Consider the following 21,707-nt stretch of genomic DNA (forward strand, 5'->3'; position numbering starts at 1 on the left):
GCTTCCTTATGTTACCCAGCCTGATGTAGACTTCACAATGTAGTGAAGGCTCAGATTGCCCTCGAACTCACAGAGATCCATCTGCCTCTGCCTCCTGGGTGCTTGAATTAAAAGTGTTCACCACCATGACAGGTAAAATTTGTTGTCTTGACAGTTGTTTCTCATTACCAGCAACTTCAGTAAGGCCTTGATTAAATAAGAATTCAGATGTTAAAATGCTTTGTTCTTCTTGCTAGGTCAACAACTACGTTCATCTCTGTGTGCTGTTAATTGACAGAATGCTCAATAGATCAGCCTCATTCCCAGCTGTGCATCACCTGCAGACACTGGAAGCCTGATCAAGCCTCCTACCAACCTGTATGCATAAACCTGTGCGATCCAGCTGGAGCTGAAGCTGAAGCTCTGCATTCACTCTGCAGGCCTGTGGGTCACACTCAAATCCTCAGGCCTGGTGACAAGCGCTGTTATCTGATGAGCCATCTTGCTGGGCCACTGATGGGATTTTTTTTTTAAAGCTTGCCAGGCTTTCAAATATTTGAGGGGAAAGAGAGGACAACCATATTACCTCAGTGTCCCCACTGGGAGAAAAAGCAGAAGTTTTAGTTAGAAAAAAAGACAACTGCCAGTAAGAGGTAGCTCAGTGGGTGAAGGAGAGACTTGCCACTAAGCCTGGCGACCTGAATTCAGTCTATTGGACCCACATGGTGAAAAGAGAGAACCAGATTCTGCAGACCCACACACACACATACACACATTCATACACACATACATACATATACACACATACATACATACACACACAGACACACATACATACATACATACACACACAGACGCACACATACATACATACACACATACACACACAGACACACATACATACATATACACACATACATACACACACATACACACACACATACATACATACACATACATACACACATACACATACGTACATACACACATACACACACGTTCACACACATATACACACATACATACACACACACACACACAAATGTTATAACATTTTAAAGGGGAACAGGACTAAAGAAGTACCTTCAGTATATTATATTTATAGGAATGCATAACATGTGAAATGTACATTTTGAAGTTTCATCCACAACTTATAACGTTTACTGCAATAAGAACAAGACAGCAGGTCGGCACTTTACAACATTACACAGGAGTGAGTGAGTGAGTGAGTGAGTGAGTGAGTCAGACTTACAAATAAAATATTTACAACCTACCTTTACAAAACAACATCATGTGCATACAAAATGAACAGCTGCAGAAAAAGTTAAAATAATAAGACAACCAAAACCCAAAAACCCCAGAAGATACATTAAGGCAGACCAGCAAGACACTGAAATAATTAAGGCTGTGGAATTCTTCTGCACCTTGAAAATATAGAGCTATTTACCAATACTGTGGAGTGATTTTAAAACAATTGTCACAAGCCTGATGGAAGTATGTACTTATATGTATATGTGTAATGGTCCCTATGGGGAAACCTGTCCACTTATTGATAAGGCCTTTTACAGATTGGCCAGAGATGCCCACCACAAATTCTCAAAAGGCTTTGGGGAAGGGATCACTCAAAACCAAGAAGTGTTGGTGCAGTTTGAAAATCAGATATTAAAATTCAAATATTGGCTGGACCTGATGGCACATGCCTTTAATCCCAGCACTCAGGAGGCAGAGGCAGGCAGACCTCTGTGAGTTCAAGGCCAGCCTGGTCTATAGAATGAGTCCCAGGACAGCCACAACTACATAGAGGGACCCTGTCTCATCAAAAACAAACAAACAAAAAAATCCAAACATACACACATACAAAAGAATTCAAATATAGACTTCTGAGTAAACAGAGTCACATAAATTATAGTCTCAATGCATTTCATACTTTGTTCATTTGGCCATGTGGACTTCAGAAGTCAACAAATCAACTCCCATGTGACGAGAATTCTCCATGTATTATCCCTAATGGTTTTGAATGGTCCTAAATGGTTTTCCAGTAGAAAAACTGACCCACCTGGGCTGCCTGAAAAATGGATAGATTTCTGCATATGAGCAATAACATATACATACATATTATACACTATATACATGCTCAGATGTACATATATCAATATTTTCCAACAGTTTGCCCTCCATTGCCACTGTTCTCTGCATAAATAGCATTTTCTCAAGGGTATGGTTAGTTTTTCACAGTCTTTCTATTTATTCCTCTTCTAGTTTTATTGACTTTCCCACAGAGTCGTCTAACGTTCAGCAGAAACAGAAGTAAAAGCACCAGGGTTTTGATTTAAAAAAAAAAAAATTCAAACACAGAGGTGAAAGATATGGCTTAAGTTAGTAAGAGAAGACTTGAGATTCGTAGCCACAGTCTTTGAGGTCACAGTAACGGTCTTCATGGACTCCGACATGCGGACTTAGTTATTGATGGAAATGGGGGATTAATGCAGCTCCTATCCCTGCACTGGCAGATCTACTTGGTTAAATTAACACTCAGGAGTTCCAAGACTTGCTATCTAAACCTTTCCTTGCGCTCCCCCCTTGTGAACTGTTGGGTTGGTCATTCAGATAAAAATGAAATCTGACCACAGCATGGAAGTTCTTGACAATAGCCTGGGAGTGTTAATTTTAGGCTTTTAATTAATGTCATTTAAGATTAAAGCATTGTAGTGGAATGACCGTTTTCTTCTCCTATAATGTCAACTTATATTTAAAAAATAAGAGAAAAATGTCTTTTATAACAAATATGATCATATGATAATTCTGTATTCAATTTCCATATGGATTTTTCATGAAAAACATTTCCTATTTAAAAAAAATATGTCTATGGATAAATTTCAGCCCCTTTGAGCTCTTTAAAATGAATGAGACAGTGAGAGCCTTACCATTCTCAGAAAATAATTACTAACATAGCATCTTCTTTCCTGTTGGTGGAATCTATGTGAGCATTTCCTTTAGCCTATTCTAGGTCTAATAACTTCCTTCCCTAAAGGTCTTTAGATTTCAAATAGCAAACAAAAATCATTAGGTTTATTTTTCTTTAACAGATAAATCTATTGAAAGCTTATATATGTTTGCCTAACTCAGACTCCAATGGAATGTTACCCAGGCAAGAAAAGAATATGGTCTAAGTTCCTCAAAACTCACCCAGTGCAATTGATGGGCTATCCTAGGGTGTGGTGATTGTGTTCTTTTGTCTACTACAGAGACCCTTTGTGTTCAATGTATTTCCCTCTATCAGGTATAGAGGAGAGAGTTTCTATTAACACTGAAAAATAACCACCATTTTCTTTAGATGGCATTTTCTCCATCATATTCTCAAAAATCTAACTTGCCATGTTTTTCAAGATAAGCAAGAAGGAAGGAAGGATGAGTGGGTCATGGGCATGGGGGTTTGGAGACAACAGAAGACGACCCTCGAAGAGCAAAGCCAAAGCTCTCTTTCTCCAAAATCTAATTCTCTTTCCCACTGTGGGCATCACTTGCCTTTTCTAAAAGATTCCTGTGGGTCTCTAAGGAAATGAATTGTGACGAGGGAGCCTAGGAAGTGTATTCGATTCTCACATCTGTCCTTCCAGTGTGGAAAGTAGCTATTTGGATTCTTCTTTGTCCTCCCCCTGCCCCCAGCATAAAGCTTGGTAAGAGAAAGAAATGGTTCTCTGTCTTGGTAGGCATCAGACTCATGTCCACCCTAAGAATACTGTGGAAAACAGCTTATGGACATTTTAGGCCTCCTCAGTTCTCCCAAACCCTGCTCTGTAGAGAAGCTCTTAGAGGTTAGAAATTAAAAGGTAAGAACAATTAACATGTAGATGAGAAGGACCCAGACCTTCCAGTGAGAAGCAATTTACAGAGGTCAACCTCATGAGTTTGTAAACGGTACCCAAAGATAAGACTGTGGGAAACTGGAATGTTCAAAGTTGCTGTCGATAAAATTCTAAACACTGGCAGTGTGTAGCACTTGAAGAAAATCAAAACATCTTATAGATGTGTCGACAAGGATATTTTTCTCAACATTCTTAAGAGATTAATGTTCTCTCCTCTTCTCCCCAAATTCCATTTTATCAATGGAGACATTTGGGCCAGAAAACAACAAAAGACTTCCTGGAAGAAAGACTGGGTTTGGAATAGCTGAGATGGAGACTCAAAAATTCCTGTTCCCATCCTACATTCAGATATTCTCATTTAAAACATAGCTTAAACCTAAGGGGAAAAAAAGACCGCAGTATCAGCAAATCTAAACGCAATCTAACTTCACTCTCCACCTCCCCTCTGAAAGGCACTACTGTTTATAAAGGCTTCGTTAAGCACAAAGCCAAAGCCAGCTTTCCCCTCTGCCTCCTCTACCCACTTAGGCTGCTGGTGGCTGGGAGAGACCTGAAGGACACATCCAACATTGCCATGTTTGTTTGTTTGTTTGTTTGTTTTGTGTTTTGTTGTTTTCTTTCTTAACAGTTTTTAACCACATTCTGTTATAAGTGGGTAGAAATCTGTTTAATTCGAAACAAACATAAATGGCGCAAAAAATCATGAGTTCTCATCAGGGATCCTGGGCTGTCCCTGATCGTTTCCATCTTTCTGTACCCCACCCTTTGAACACAAAACAAATGAGCTCAAAATGATGAGTAGAAACCAAATAAGAAATCTTTCGCCAGCACTGTTGCTCTCCTGGGGTCAGCTGACAGCTCACTCTCAGCAAGAACAATTGGGATGGGGTTCGGAGTGGGAGATTTTTCTCCCCTCCCCACCTTTCTCTCCTAGTTCTAAGTCTCCCTGCCAACACAGGTACAGGAGAGTGGTCTTGGGGTGGGTCTTCTTCTCCAGCCACTGTGGAGCACAGTTGTACTCCAAACTCTATTTCCTAGCCCTGTCAATGGTGTTTCTCTTACTAATTCCCACCTTGCTAGGGAAAAGTCTCCAGCCAAGACTCTCTTGCCCCCTATTTGGAGGGATCAGGTGCTTTGTAGACAGGGGCCTCCCTGTTCACTTCAGTCATCAAACTATACAGAGAATGCCCCTTTCTCTTTGTACGTCCCTGAAGCTTACACTACTCTTAACAGTTGTACTGTGTACCTGGGGCAATTCCACATAGCCCCATATCTAGACCATTCCAACTCTGACACAAACATGGCTGGGAAAACTTGGCTCTCTATAGAGTTCTACCACGCACTACATCCTTTCAATGTGGCCCTTCTGTAGCGTCTGAACACCAGTCTTAGGCTCTGTGTCCCTCTCTAGTCAAAACTTGACCGGTCAGAACAATTCTAAGTAACTCAGCAGGAAGCCCTTCTTTCAAGACAGCCAGAGTGGACAAGTGGACAGAACAGACCTGGCCATGTCACTTTGTGGATCTTTGGAGTCCTCAGAGCCTGCATTTTATCCTAGAATAAGCCCTCTGGCCCCAGGCCTTCCTCCTCAATGCTACATTTCTTAATAAAGACACGTTTATTTTAAAAAGCTTCAGTAAGCATGCTTTGGGCATGCATTGTGGTTTAAGTGAAAACCATGGAGGTAAGCAAGCTCTGAGGGAGTGAGGCCTGATGACCCAGGGCCACCCGGAGACAAGGAGAATACAGTCAGAGTCGGTTCCCACGTATTTGGTTAATCCCCACAATACTAGGTGCTATCTAGCTTTATTGCTTTTACTTCCTACTAGTTTATTTCCCTATCATCTCGGATAAGCTGGGATGGAGGATGGATGATGAGTAATCTGACTTTGAAACTGACGGGGCGGGGGGAGGTGGTGATGAGTATTTTAATTCTATAGTTCCACCATGGGAATAAGTGGTTTTATACCTTAAAATTAGACTGTTCCCATCATGTCTCCTTTAAATAGTTTAAATAGTTATGCAGTTCCATTTTCCCTTCCCAGATTCTCTGATTGCACTTTGTGCTACATAACTTCCATTTTCTCAGTTCCCACTAGCAGGAGCGACACGATGACATGAAACCCGGTTTACACAAACATTTCAGTTATATATTTTTTAAGAATATTATTTGCTTCAAAGCGATTTTTAAAGCACACTCTAGGAAACAAAGGGTGGATCATGTACAAACAGAAAATAATTTTTAAAAAAACAAAGCAAAAAACCAAACCTCCCCCACCCCCCTTCCAACAGAAGAAGTAAAAACCAAAAAACCAACAAAACATAACAAAACAAAAAAACATGAAGTGCCCTGGTTAATGTGTTTTCCCTCCAGAGGGCACTGGGCATAATCTTGTATGAGAAAGCGGCACTGGCCTCAGAATACAATTGGTCCTTTCTGTCCAGAGCCGTTGGTGGCTGTGTGGTGATAGGTATTGCTACCACAGTTAAAACCCCGTGCTGTGTTAGAGTGATGGGTCAGGCTTTGCTCCATGGCTTCAGGAAGGACTTAGGACTAGCCTTTAAAAGGCTTTTATGGCTGCCTCCTTTTGGTAAGCACCCCGAAGCTTCACGAGGGGTTAGGAATAAAGCAAGCTAACTTTCTGAAAACTGTATTCTACAGCTATGAAATCAGAAAGCGCTGCTACGCTGTTCACAGGAACTGTAGGAAAAGCTTCCGTGTGCCCTCCTGTATGAACTTGTGATATTCATTTGCCTATGGCAGGCCTAGGGTGGACATAAAAACAACCCCCACCCGCCAACTCTTACTAGATTTGGATTTATTTCCTGGCAGTCTTTCCCACAGGAGGAACTCTGAGCTGCCCATGAGTTCAGGGCAGGGAAAGCTTTGATCTACAGAACCTATCTTAGTCATACAACCCATGATGGAGGGAAAAATATCCCAGTCACAGATCGCAAAAGGGTCACATTGCTTTCTCTTAATACACAGGTTCTGATAAAAGATTTCTATACAAGATTTATAAAATGCTCTAAAAAACTTGTCATCTAATTGTGCTTAGTCAAAATAATGCAATGCTTCGGTAAAGAAATTACTGTCTTAATGGGAGCACTCAAAGTTACTTATGATAGATTTCATATAGAACTCTATATTATAAAACTCTGAAACCTGAATGAGATCTATTATATTGTATGCGTATATGTATCCTGTTAAGAAACTATATCTAAGCCATCTAAAGCAGAATAGTTGACATCTCTGTTAAATAGAACTTTTTTTTGTTTTTGTTTTTTTTGTTTTTTTGTTTTTGCTTAAATTTTCAATGGAGTCAGAAACCTACCATACTGCTCACAGTGGGTGTACGGTTTTCCCACTTAACTGCTCATTTTGGAATGTACAATTACCATTTTCATACCAAGTACTGTCTCCTTAGCCTTGCCCTTTCTTTTAATACTTTCTGCAACTCTGTATCTTTACTTCTTCAGCATGACCTTCTGGGATTAAGGTGACTTTCATGGTACTCAGACCCCGGGTAACCACAGACAAGGTTTAAGAGGATCACCTGTCAGTCCAGAGAACCACATGGAGTGAAATGATGATCAGAGTTATTTACAGACACGCTCAGTCTTGCTTTGGTTCACACTGCACTACTATGTGAAACCTCAGGGGTTGTGGGATAGCGAGGTCCCTTGGTTCACCCTATTGACGATGTAACTCTTGACATTGGGAATGGGCCGCACATCATTCTGGTGCTTGCGGCGTTCTATGAAGCAGGCCAGACGGGAGGTGTCCAAGGGGATCTTGGAGTAGCTGCCGTTGTGGGGCTGTAGCCAGGGATGCTGCAGGCACGTGGCTGCTGTGGGCCGCCTCCGGAAGTCTTCCTGTAAGATTACGTTGATGAAATCCCTGGCAGCATTGCTCACACCGCAGAAGTACTCGTGGGGGAAGCTAAAGTCCACCCTGCACACGTTGATACAGGTTTCCTCTTTGCTCTCATCTAAGAAGGGGGAGACCCCACTAAGCATGACATATGTCAGAACCCCGATGCTCCAGATGTCTGTGCCCAGGGAGACAGGGATGCCTTGGATCACTTCGGGGGCAGCGAACTCAGGGTTCCCCAGCAGATGGTGGATATGGAAGTGGCCTGAGATCTGGACAGCGTCTTCCAAGTCGATGAGCTTCACTCGAGGCACTGGGATCCGGAGGTCAATGAGCAGGTTTTCGGGCTGCAGGGACCCAGGAAGGCAGGGACAAGAGAGGTAAGATGAGGTCTTTGCTGACCTCCCTACCCCAGCTGCAATCTGTTAGCTAACACAGATTATTATTCTTTGATTCAGTCATGTGGAATACTCCCTATGCAAAGGCAAAGGAGGTTTCAAACTCACTAAACTCTGGGGTTAGGTGGCTTTTTAGATAAGTTGGTTGGCATTGGGGAAGGAGTACAGGGCTAATCGTGTACTCCTGATTGGCCCAGAACTTACTCTGTATACCAGGCTGGCCCAGAACTTACAGAGATCCTTCTGTCTTTGTCTACTGACTGCTGAGCTTAGAGGTAAGGGTTGCAGCACTCAGCCTGTACTTCCCCACCCTAGTGTTAGAGATCCAACCCAGGGCCTTACACATGCTAAGCAGGTGTTCTGCTACTAAGTCACACACGTATTCCAGAAGAGCATGCCTTCTTACCTACCCTTGCCTTGCAGTGAATCAAGGAAAGAACTAAATTTTTAAGAAAAAAACAAGCTTCTCAGAAACTGTGTGTGCACGCACGTGTGTGTGTATACATGTATATGTGTATGTATATGTGTGTGTATACATGTATATGTCTGTGTGTGTGTATATATGTGTGTGTGTGTGTGTGTGTGTGTGTGTGTGCGCGTGCGTGTATTGCTGGGTGGTGATAACACAGGCCTTTAATCTCAGCATTTGGGAAAAAGAAACAGATGGATCTCTGATTTGGAGGCCAGCCTGATCTACAGAGTGAATTCCAGCATAGACAGGGCTACACAGAGAAACCCTTTCTTGGAAAAAAATTTTTTTTCTTTATGTGTACGTATCTATATGAGTGTATTCCATGTTCGTGCAGGTGCTGTTAGAGGCCGTAAGAAAACACTGGGTCTACTACAGTTGGAGTTGCAGGTGGTTGTGAGCCAAGCAATATGAGTGCTGGCAAGAGAACTTGGGTCTTAAGCACTGAGTCATCTCTCCAGCCCTCCGAAGCTCCTTTTTCTTACAGAATGAATGGGAACAGGACATTAAGTGATGTCTATAAAGTTAGACTGCTTGGTTAAAGCTTTCCCTTACCCCGTGTGCCACCATCTCTCTGGTGTGTTTCCTTCATTCCTGAACAATGCACTTAGGTAGAGTGAAAGTCTAGTTCTAGTTTAATAGTCACATGACATCACAGGAAAGACAAAAGAAATGTAAATCTTCCCCCTAGCAGTAGTGATGCATGTCTTTAATCCCAGCACTTGGGAGTCAGAGGCAGGCAGATCTCTGAGTTTGAGGCCAGCCTAGTCAGCAGAATGAGTTCCAGGACAGAGAAACCCTGTCTTTATAAAAACAAAACAACAACAATAAAAAGAAATTCAATTTTGTATTTTGTATTCCTCAAGGAAATGTCTGGGAAGCTGAACCCGTCTATTTCACTGTAACAGGCACTGACTTTTTATTACCTTTATGTCCAAATGTGCGACCCTACAGTTGTGCAGGTACTGCAGAGCTTCCATGATGTCTCGAATGTAGAAAGCTACCTTTTCTTCCATCAGCTCATCATGATTCATAAGGTAGTCCAAGAGTCGGCCGTCATCCATCCTGACAGCAAAGAGGGGTGGGGGGAGAAATAGAGAAATGACCCATGCACATAGCTTAAAAAGTTCTAGGAGGTCTCTTATTAATAAAGCTTGGTATTGCAACACACATGTATTTTAGAGCCCAAAGTAAGTGCCACATTCAGAACTAGAATGAATCAAGTTACAAATGAGTTACACGGCAGGAGAAATCCTTACAGCCTTACACAACACCGTTTTGTTGACTCTAAGGTCTAACCTGGCTTTAAGAGGTTAGGTTGAAGAGAAAAGAAAAGGAAAAGAAAAGTCTGGTGCCTATAGTGAGCCTCATATACATTAAAAGTATTTCCACTTTTTAACATTTTTAGATGGGAGAAATGTGAAAGAGGAAAGGTTTGCTCTCAGCATATCTGATCACTTCTTAACTCTTTTGCCTTTCTAACAGCTTGCCAACTTTTAAAGACAGATTGAAAATGGGCTAAGTGGAGCCAACCATAAGCAGATTTCTGTTCTGGTTCTGCCTCTTACCAGCTGGTGGCTGTAGGTCATCACTTAAACCCTCTGTGATTTGGCTTTCCTGAAAGGCACCGCCTTTTAAGGTGGGCATAGCAACTGGCTGCCAACAGCAACATCAATGACAAAATAAGACCTACTTCTTTGGCAGGCTTGTGAGAGCCAGGTGAGGCAATGAAGATTTGAGGCATGGTCAAATATGTTTGAATACTTGTCCCCAGCTGCTGGAACTGTTTGGGAAGAATTAGGAGGTGTGGCCTTGCTGGAGAAGGTGTGGCACTAGAGCAGGCTTTGAAGGTTTCAAAAGCCCATACCATTCTCAGTCACTTTCCTGCCTTGTGCTGTGTGGGTCAAGATGTAAGCTCTCAACTACAGCTCTAGAACCAAGAGCTGCCTGCTGCCATGCTCCTCACCATGATGGTCATGGACTCACCCTTTGAAACTTTAAGCCCTTAATAAACTCTCTTCTATATGTGGCCTTGACCATGGTGTCTCATCACAGAAAGAAAGAAGTAACACACGGTGCTGAATAAACAGTAGCTATTTCTAGGCTTCCTATGCCCTTTTGTAACAAGTGATCAAACCTTTAATGTGAAGTGGGTCATTTGAGATACGTCTCAGGAAATGCCCATGTCAAGGAGTGTGATCCAGTACAGGAATAACTTCCAACCATAGCTGAAACCTGCATAGCTGACTTCATTTTCTCCCCTAATTTGTTCCTTGCTACGGGATCCTTCTATTTTATTGATAAGTGGAAAAGGATGGAGCCCCTGGAAGGCTCCCTACCTCCCTCTGGTCTTCTAGTATGAGGCAAGAGAGGAAAGATCAGAGAGGAGTGGTACTGTGCTCATCACAAGGAACTCTCAGAGATACTTGGAACAAATGAGGGGGACAGTTACAGCAACACTGCTCCAAGCCAGAAAAGATCAGCCACCCCACCTTCCTTAGAGCTGTTCTCTAGCCTGCATCCATCTGAGACTAGGGAATGGGAATCTTGATTTTCTGGTCCAGGAGGGTTGCACCAGTTATCCCTATTGACCACTACAGGCAGAGCAAGATTGAGCACGTGATTCTAGTCAGGCCTTGCTTCCCACACGTCTTCCCTGAAGATCACATCCAACAAAGAACAGTTCTATGTTCTCACAGCCCTGAGTAATACATGGTCTCTAGTATTTCCACGCCATATTTAAAGCATTATTTATCTCTTGGTTCTAACTGTTGGACTTGTGGCCCCTAAGGATAAGAGCTGTACCTTTCTTTCTGTGCCTGGTCCTACAGCAAACTTATATGTCAGGGCAGATTGTGAGGAGAAAGGGAGGGGATGCCAACCCAGTGTGGTCTTGGTGAGGACAGAGTGACATGGTTCCTGAGCCTTGGACAGGATCCTGGTGTGAGCCTCCATGAGTGTCAATGGCTGCTGTGGGTGTAAGGCTTGTTTGTGTAATAATGTACTAGCAGTTGAAGACTCTTTCCTTCCAAGGAATATCCTCCCTGATAATATTAATGACTTCATGATAATTAAAAACAGCACATCCAGAAATTGAGGGTGTGGCTAAGTCTCAGCAAAATGGTAAACACTGGGACCTTCAGGACAGGCCTTAAGGCTATGGGAAAGAGCTCTAAGTACATGAAATCAAATATATATAATTTCTCAACTATGTAAAAATGTAACTATGCAATATGAATTATAAGGGGTTCACAATCTAAGGGAGCGTGGGCAGCTGCATTAATGAGCCAGTTTGTCAGAAAGAGTCAAAGGCAGGCAGATTCCTGAGTCCAAGGTCATTCTGGGACACGGAAAGTCCAGGCCCTAGTGTGGTAGAATTGGTCATTTCAGGGAGGGGTCCCACCCAACTACTTTCTCATCTGTGCTTAACAAAGGCAGGCAGGTCTCTGAATTCTTTTGCAATGTTAAGGAAAATGTATGCTTGCTGTCTCCTAGGAAACAAAGGTCTGGGGTCACTGGAATGCTGACTCATAGGATAATCAAAAGGAAACCTAAAGTAAATGCCTGAATTGATCTGTAAACAAAAAGACAGGCCTTTGGTCCTCTTGGTCTGTATGAGATGAGGTAGGCAGAGTGTGACAGAAGTGCTTTAGAATTTTCTCTCTCAAGGGCTGAGCTGTCCGAAATCTCTGGAGAGCAAAAACAGCTCTTCAACAATTTTTTTTCTAACAGGATTTCTGACTTGGATGAAAGATCCAATAATTTTTTTTATAGCAGCTTTTCTGACTTTGGTTAGAAAATTTATGAACTATCTCGGTTTCTTGTAGAATTTCTACTAGCAGAGAGAGCTGTCTCAACCAGAAAAATTTTTTAAAAAAGGAAGACAATGCTGAAAACACACACACACACACACACACACACACACACACACGCAAACACACACACACACACACACACACACGCACACACACACGCACACACACGCACACACATACACACACGCACACACACACATACACACACACACACACACACACACACAGCAATCTGAAAAGCCATTTCAACAGAACCTAGGTGGCCAGCTTGGACCCACAATTTGACTTCTGTAGGGGAGGTTCTGATGCTAAGGTCCTGTTCACCAACTGGTTCTTGATCTGTCAATAAAGAATGCCATGAGACAATTGCTGGTCAGAAGATACATGTGGGACTTCTAGGTTCTGGGAGGCAAGCAGGATGATGCAAGGAAGGAGAGAGGGAGTTCGCCATGCTTTGGAGAGAGAAGAACCAGGCAACCATGATGTGAGGTCTGAGGAGGAGTCATGGGCTGTTGCCACTCCTATAGGTGGATGGTTAGAGATGTTTATCAGGGACTAGATGCAACTGACCAACTAAAGATAGGGTAGTGGGAAGTTTTGAGCTAAGGGCATGTTTTTCCAGGTAAGAAATAGTAGCACCCAGCAATTGTGCCAAGAAGGCAAGCTGAAAATGAACAACTCTGTGTGTGTGTGTGTGTGTGTGTGTGTATCTTCTATCCTTTGATTCAAAGAAAGCTGGGAGGGGATTGGTAGCACAGCCTGTTCCCAGAGCTTAGGCAGGATAGCAAAAAGCTACACACAACACACTTTAAGTTGTTTGTTTTCACAGCTCCCAGACACCCCTTCTCTCAGAACTCCTCTTCCAAACTGAGACTGGTCCTTTGCGGAGGGTGGGATGAGGGATGTGAAGAGGTAAGGTGAGTGGGAAGGACTGGGAGGAGAGGAGGGAGAAGGAGTTTTGATTGGGATGTAAAGTAAATAAGCAAATTAATTAATGAAAAAAGCTGTATCTTTCTATGTTTGATATCTAGATAATCTGACATTCCAGAGATGTCTTGGATAGAAAATTCTAGGTAGTAGTTTGGGGGTGCTATGGCTATAGATTGATAGATAAACTTCTCTCATTCCAACTCCACTCTTGTCAATCAGTCAACCACCAGGAAAGTCTTCTTAAATGAGTCAAGCCTGAGAGTACATAATAGGAAGAAAATGAAAATAAGTGTAAGAAATACAGATTATAGCTAGGGAAGAGAAATACGTTCTGGTGATCTAGTTTATAATATGGTGACTGTTGGTATCAGGACCTCTGAAACCTGTGACATCACATAGGCAACAGTGCAATCTACACACCTGTTGCCAAGACAATGGCCACCATATTCCCAGAATCCATTGGGCTCACCTCCCACCTTTACCTGTGACCACGTTACCATCCATATATATAAGAGGAACAACCCCCCCTGTCTTTCTCTCTTCCCTCTTCTCTTTTCACCACCACCTTCCTTGCCCCTCTCTCTCCCAATAAACTTCTTACACATGGAACTGCTTTGGCCTGGTATGCTGTGTTCAGATATTCTAACACATCAGAGACCAGAGTTAACAATATGAACTGTTAATATATTTCAAATAGCTTGAGAAGAGGAATTTAAAAAAAAATGTTTTCCTTACAAAGAAACAACCTACGCAAATATCCAGGTTTGATGATTACACAGTTTATCCATGCAATGAAACACTGTAACCATAAATATAAAACATGAAATAAAGCTTAGAAAAGCTAGGAAAAGTGGATGAGAAGACATGGTTTCAAGATCCACTGTATGGATCCAATAAAAGGAGGGATTCTTCACCCATACTTTCACAGAGCTCGCTTTAAAAACCTTCTCCATGGGCTGGTGAGATGGCTCAGTGGGTAAGAGCACCCGACTGCTCTTCTGAAGGTCCGGAGTTCAAATCCCAGCAACCACATGGTGGCTCACAACCATCTGTAACAAGATCTGACTCCCTCTTCTGGAGTGTCTGAAGAGAGCTACAATGTACTTACATATAATAAATAAATAAATCTTTAAAAAAAAAAACCTTCTCCACTCTTGATTTCTCTAGTCTTCAGAATGAGAGCTACATTAATATAAAGCTGGAGGTGAAAGAAAACACGGTCCACGGCACACTTTATAAACCCATACAGCACAGAACAAAATGAGACTCTTGTCTGTTAATTGTGGGCAATGGGGAACCCAAGCAGGTGAGGACCACACTAGAGATGCTACCTCTGTACTCACAGTTCCAAAATCAGGATGTAGGATGTGGGGGACTCGTAGGTGTCATGGAGCGTGACATACTGAGGGTGCTGCAGGTGCTGGAGCAGGGCGGCCTCGTGAGCAGCCTGCTCCTTCTTCTTCATTTTTTTGCTCACAAATTTCACAGCAACATCTTTGCGGGTAGCTTTGTGAATGCATTTCTTTACAATAGAGAAACGGCCTCTGCAAGACAAAGTGGGAAAGGGTTTCCAAGATTTATCCCATCAGTCAGCAGGGCATCATTTACCAGAATATGGTAGGGTGTGTGCGTGTGCGCACATCCCAGATGCATCCCTGAAACAGGAACATCTGACAGGTTGAGTTCCCTAATTCAAAAATCGAAAATCCAAAATGCTCTAAGATCTGACACCCTTTGTGTGCAGACATGAAATTAATGTGGAAAGTTCCACGGCTGGCCTCACATGGTGAGTGACAAAGTACCGGTACACTAGCTACATCACTTGAAGACACCCTCAGGCAAAGGAGTACAAAAAATATAGGTGACTGTCGTTTTTAGACTTGGGTCCCAGACTCAAGACATCTCTTTGTGGACATGTACATAGTTCCTAAAATCCTTTGTGCAAAAACACTTCTGGTCCCAAGCATTTTGAAGAAGAGAGATCAAGCAATATTAGAAATCTTTCTGGGGCTGGAGTGATGGCTCAGAGGCTAAAGGTTCTGGCTGCTCTTCCAGAGGTCAGGGCTTACAGTCTCAGCATCCACAAGGCTGCTCACAGCCTTCTTTACTTCCAGTTCCAAGGTATCTGATGCCCTCTTCCTCTCCAGACACATATGTGGTGCATATACATAAGTGCAGGCACTTAACCGTGTTCATAAAAATAAATAAATTTGAAAAAAAAGAGAGAGAGAAATATTTCCTCCTGAGCCTGGTAATTTGGCTCAGGGCATAAAGGCACCTGCTATCTGAAGATATAGACCTGAAAGCCTGAAACTCACTTAAAAGCATGAGAGTACTGACTCCACAAATTTGTCTCTGACCTCCACACATGCACTGTCCACACATGCGCTGTCCAAGCATGGGATGTCCACACATGGGCTGTACACACATGCGCTGTCCACACATGGGCTGTCCACACATGGGCTGTCCACACATGCTCTGTCCACACATGCACTGTCCACACATGCACTGTCCACACATGCGCTGTCCACGCATGGGCTGTCCACACATGGGCTGTCCACACATGTGCTGTTCACACATGCTCTGTCTACACATGGGCTATCCACACACGTGCTGTACACACATGTGGTGTTCGCACATGCTCTGTCCACACATGCACTGTCCACACATGGGCTGTCCACATGTGCTGTTCACACATGCACTATCCACACATGGGCTGTCCACACATGGACTGTCCACACATGGACTGTCCACACATGAGCTGTCCACACATGAGCTGTCCACACATGAGCTGTCCACACATGGGCTGTCCACACATGAGCTATGGCATGCACTGCCCCCAAACCACATAACATACACATATGAATACACAACAAAGTGAAAAGAAACTTTTCCTTCTGTACATTTAATTTTATTATTATTATTATTATTATTATTATTATTATTAAAAACCCTTCTCTACTTTCTCAGTATCCTAGACTCTTTGAGACCCTGAAGGTAAACTAATATAATTTTTTAGCCAAGATATTTCTGTGCCATTTGGAGCATCAAATGTGGGTTTGTTTTCCTTTCTAAGCAGAATATACTTTTACACACAACAATGGGTTGGAGAGATGGCTTAGTGGTTAAGAGTCCTTGTTCCTGCAGAAGACTGGGGTTTAGTTCCCAGCACCCACAGGGTGGCCTCTTCTGGCCTCTGTAGGGACCAGGCATGCATGTGGTGCAGACCCAGGCATGGTGCAGGCCCAGGCATGTGGTGCAGACATATAGAGGTAAAAGTCGTACACATAAAAGAAATTAATTTAAAAAAAGAAAGCAAAATGCATACATGAAACTTTTAAGGCTTAAAAATCTTATATTATGCCAGGCATGGTGGCACACACCTTTAATCCCAGCACTCGGGAGGCAGAGGCAGGCGGATTTCTGAGTTCAAGGCCAGCCTTGTCTACAGAGTGAGTTCCAGAACAGCCAGGGCTACACAGAGAAACCCTGTCTCAAAAACAAACAAACAAACAAACAAACAAACTTATAATATACCAGGCCTGGTAGCACATGCCTTTCATCCCAGCACTGGGGAGGCAGAGGCAGGCAGATGTCTCAGTTCAAGGCCAGTCTGGTCTACCCAGGACAGCCAGGGCCCCTGTCTCAAAAAACAAACAAAATAAAACAAAAAGCTAAGTATTGACAAGGCAAGCTTCCAACTCCAGTAAAGAAAAAGATCGGGAGAAAATTCCCGGGAATGCACTACCTGCTCTCCGACAAGAAGAGACAAGACAGAAACAACAAACCACACCAGCCATTCTCTGTTGTGAGATGGCTGGTATCCTTACCTGCCAATCTCGTTCAGTTCAGTGTAAGCAGAATCAAAATTTTCCTTCCAAGAAATGGTGGCACCGTCGGCGGCTGCATCTTTGGGAGAGGGAGAATCCACAGGTGACATTATGAAGATACTCCAGTATAATGTCCTCAGGGAAACTCTTGGGACTAAGCATGGAGACCACCCAGAGAGGAAAGGCTGTCATTCTCTGAACTGTTATTTTAAAAATGTTGGAGGGGACTGTATATAACAAAGTCAGACCTTCTGTCATCTTCTCAGACAGAGGGGAGAGCAGGAACATGAGCAGAAATGAGCTTCACCAAAAATTCAGAGAAAGGCTAGGGAGGCGGAAAGAGGAACTCTGGAAGGATTAGGAAAGTCAGTGAAAACCAGAGGTATGGGACGCAGAGAGGATGGGCGAGAAAGAGGAAGCAGTGTGACAGAGCGTTCTAGAGACTTCTCTGACATCACCGTCCTTGTCCCTTTGCAAGCTCTTCCTGTATGTCAGTGGTCTTCAACCTTCCTAATGCTGAGACCCTTGAATACAGTTCCTCATGCTGTGGCGACCCCCAAGCATACCATTATTTCATAGCTACTTCATAACATTTATTTTGCTACTGTTATGAATTGTAATGTAAATATCTGATCTGCAGGATATCTGCTCGAGACCCACAGGTGAGGACCTCTGCTCTATGTGAACTGATTGAACTTCACTCACGCATGACTGGTTCTCCTGGGTGATTGGGTGGTTCAGTTTGACCCTGTATGGCATGTTAATTCTCATCACACATACAAGCATACACACCCACATGTATCTGCGGCATCTGCTGGGGATCACATCTTAGAAGTAACGAAACAAAAATGGTGGCCATCTGTAGCCACACTGAGTTAGTGGCTTCGAAAGAAAGGAACCGCCCAAAGCAACTCAGTTCTTCTGACACCATCCTGGTCAGTCACCTCAGCTATCTGGGGACGTTCCCACGGTGAGTTCTGAGCACACGAAGACCCAGGGCTAGAGTTTTCCAGAGTCACAAGACTGTGAGAGCAAGTCAAGGTCACCCGCAGCCTAGGCTGATCCTGACCTGGGACTGCAGGGTGTTTCCTGACTCAGCTGGGGCAGTGTGAAGCCCAAGGCACTCTGGGGACTCCAGGCTCCCTTTGTGGGGACCACAGAGACACTCAGTCTGCTGCTTTTAAGTATGGTGAAACTCCCACCCTTTCCTGACCTGTCCTAAGTATACACATGCCACTTCTGCGCGCTGCCCAAAGTGTCACCAATGGAATACTTTTTCAGACCAACATTTCCTCTTTAAAAATGTCTCCAGCACCAAAGTGGGCAGGAAAGGTGGGTCAACAAGCAAGGTGGGCAAAGTGAGAACCACACTGGTAAAATATTTATATCTTGTTAGTTACGCGTATGTTTTAGCCAATTTCTATTTTATGTAGATTCATGCTGAAAAGCAAATTCTGGAAGGATGGGTCAAGTATTAAGGTTTCATCCAGTAGTGACCTCCTTTTCTCTCCGTGTTTTAAGTTGTTGAGCCCCACATTCCCTGAGTATGGTAGGAAACACATGTCTGACAGAGGCACTCAGGGGAAAACAGGCTTTGAATTCCACAAGAGGTCTCAGAGGAGGGCCAGAGCCAGAAAGAAAGCACATGGTGGCAAAGGTCTCCTGCTTGTCCTTTGAGGTTTCCCTGAGGAGCCCCAAAAGGCACATGGTCAGCACAGGTGGTAGATCTAATGTTGGTTTGGAGATACCACCTGGAGACACTCCATCTAGTCTCTCAAAGCTAGTCTGATGGAAGCTGCCACATGGCCCCAAGACACCTCCCCTTGGGGGTCAGAGACACCACCAATTTTGTTACAGTGACCCACTGCCTTGCTTCCATTGGCTAGCTGTCCTTGGTCTGCTGGGACTCACCGTACTCTGGAAGGCGCACAAACTCCGAGGGCTCACTGGGAAGGCTGATTCCCCAGGGGTTGCTGGCACTGACCCTGAACTGATAAGGGCACCCAGGACTAAGGTCTTCAATGACCAGGTAAGTGTCCAAGGTCGAAGCTACGGATTGCTGCCAGACCTGGGAACCTAGAGAGATAGAGTCAGAAACTTTGTTTCAAAGGCCTAGAAAAAAACGGAGACAGTCAGAGACATTGTTTCAAAGGCCTTCAGCAAACAAAGATAGGTAATGGACAGTATGGTCACTGTCCGGCTGTGAAAGTCTGCAGGCCAACTGTGGGGGGATTTGGCCTAAGTAACAGTTAAATGCCAGCAGGTGCAAGAAATTGACCTATGGGTTCTTCTCAAACGTGCAAGGTGAGGCGTTAACACTGATCCATTATACGTGGGAATCCGTGGCAGTGTGATTAGGTCGGAGGACAATACAAGTCAGGAACAAAATGCGAGGAAGCATGCCTTTGGAAATTGAAACAAAAATTAACACATATGGGGCATTTACATGTGGAAACACTCTAAGGCACCGCCCAACTCTCTCCTTTAACTCCAGCTAAAGTTCACAGAAACCCAACCATGACGGGAGCACTAATCTTACTTGACAGATGAAGAAGCAGGAGACTCGGGAACACTGAGCAGTGACACTGCCTACGAGAACTTAGTTTCTGAGATGAGCTATGAGCTTAACACAGAAATAGTGAACTGGGTTTCCTGGCTCAGCAGGCACACAGGGGCTGGCCCTGCATGCCCTGTTGCAGACAGCTTTAGGAAAAGGCTGAAATAAGTAGGTTTATAACTTCACACTTCCTGCTTAAGGAAAAAGAATCAAAATGACAATAGTAATAGAAAGCAAAGCAAAGCAAATGGTCTTAGGGGGCAAGCAGGTGCTTTAAGTTCAATTGGGCCATTCGTGGTGTGGTTCAGAGCTGTGTCATGACAACTAACTGGAAGCACCTTTAAAACATTATTATTATTGTTGTTATTACTATTATTATTACTATTACTACTACTACTGTTGTTGTTGTTGTTAAGACAGAGTCTTACTATGTAGCTAGCTCTAGCTGACCTTTGTAGATGAGGCTGGCTTTGAACTCAAGGAGTTCCTCTTGCCAATGCCTCCCCAGTGCTAGGATTAAAAGTGTGCGCCACCACACCTGGCTTAAACTTTCTTTCTTTCCCTACAATGAAAGCTATATGTGTGTACAGTTTCTATAGATTATGTCTGGAGGGGGAAGGGTGGAGCTCCAATCATTCTACCGTGGTTTCTGGTCTGGGAGAAAAACCAAATTAGCCAACTACAGAGCTGTGTCTAGTGGGAGCTTGCCCCATATTAACAGTCTTGTGTTTCTTTACTCTTCAGGCTTTAGCTTCCCCACCTGTAACATGGGCTCGATTGCCCATCTGTGCGATTAAGCTGGGTAAACAGGACAAAGCAATGACACTGCCACCTAGTGGCTGGGTCAGGACGGCACCAGAGAGGTTTTCATTTGGGAACCTTGGGCAGATACAGCCTGGCCCCAGGCTTCTGTGCTAAAACTCCGAGGGTGCCCTAGCCAGGCTGATTCCAGTGAATGGGAGAATACTTGAAGTCTAAGGTTCGAGACTCTGAAGACCTCCTGAGAGGAAGCAGATACAGAAGAGCTGAGCAACACACCTTCCTCGCGATACTCCACTGTGTACCCCGAAATAGTGCAGTTTCCGGTGCTGGCTGGGGGCAGCCAGCGGAGGATGACGGAGGTGCAGCTCCTCTCCTGTGCGATTGGGCGGTTGGGGGCTGCGGGGACACCTGTAGAGACAGACAGCAGGACGTGTGGCTTCTCAGCTGGGAGTTGCATGCCCTAGAAGCACGGTGTACAGAAAACATACCAACCATGTCTTAAATCTGGCCCATAACCTTGTCCACGTTTCTTCAGGCCCAAGGGAGGCCTAGAAAATGGGACCTGCTGTGTGAACCTCCCTCAATAGAACACCACACGTAGGAAAAGCTGGACAGGACCCATGCTGGAGGTTAGGGTAGGAGAGCTTAGCAGGTTGGGTGTCTTCCCATTGGTCGGGGTTCTGCTTTAGATCCTTTCTTCTCTGAGTCTCAGGGTGTCCTTGTCATGTTCACTTAAAATGACCAAGGTAATGTCTTTGAGGCCATAATAGGAAAGGCAGAGTAGGAGCAGCCAAGGGCAGTGGGGAGGGAGGAATTTGGAGTTATTGTTTAACAGGAACAGATAATAAAAGTTATATGGATGGATGGTGGTGGCCATAAACTGATGGGTGTGTCCTAAATGCCATTAAACTTGACACTTAAAAATGGCTAAGATGCAGACAGGCAGTAGTGGTGCATGCCTTTAATCCCAGCACTTGGGAGGTAGAGGCTGGTGGATTTCTGAGTTCCAGGTCAGCCTGGTCTACAGAGTGAGTTCCAGGACAGCCAGGGCTACACAGAGAAACCCTGTCTCAAAAAAACAAACAAACCAAAATCAAAAACAAAAAACAAAACCAAACAAAATCCCCAAACCAAAAAAGGTTAAGATGCTAAGTTTTATTGTTGTGTTTTGTTACAGTTAAGAAATGCTGAGAGAGAGAGAGAGGGAGAGGGAGAGGGAGAGGGAGA

The 21,707-nt window shown here is 43.9% G+C and overlaps 1 protein-coding gene across 23 annotated transcripts in view; it reads right to left on the reverse strand.

Annotated features, from left to right (window-relative positions):
- Nucleotides 1-1,059: 1,059 nt before the first annotated feature.
- The window catches only part of Kalrn (kalirin, RhoGEF kinase), a 604,205-nt gene continuing 583,557 nt past the window's right edge, over nt 1,060-21,707 (reverse strand). For all 23 annotated transcript variants that reach the window (XR_001781845.2, XR_001781844.2, XM_011245955.2 and 20 more), the window contains 6 exons: nt 20,757-20,888; nt 19,073-19,237; nt 17,162-17,240; nt 14,675-14,875; nt 9,513-9,651; nt 1,060-8,066 (listed from right to left, as the gene is read on the reverse strand). Coding sequence is in view for 21 of the 23 variants with exons in the window: in XM_011245955.2 (XP_011244257.1) it covers nt 7,503-8,066; nt 9,513-9,651; nt 14,675-14,875; nt 17,162-17,240; nt 19,073-19,237; nt 20,757-20,888 (1,280 nt within the window). In the remaining 2 variants the exon portion in view is untranslated. The remainder of the gene's footprint in view (nt 8,067-9,512; nt 9,652-14,674; nt 14,876-17,161; nt 17,241-19,072; nt 19,238-20,756; nt 20,889-21,707) is intronic.

The sequence above is a fragment of the Mus musculus genome, chromosome 16, assembly GCF_000001635.26.
Source record: "Mus musculus strain C57BL/6J chromosome 16, GRCm38.p6 C57BL/6J".
Classification (NCBI taxonomy): Eukaryota; Metazoa; Chordata; class Mammalia; order Rodentia; family Muridae; genus Mus; species Mus musculus.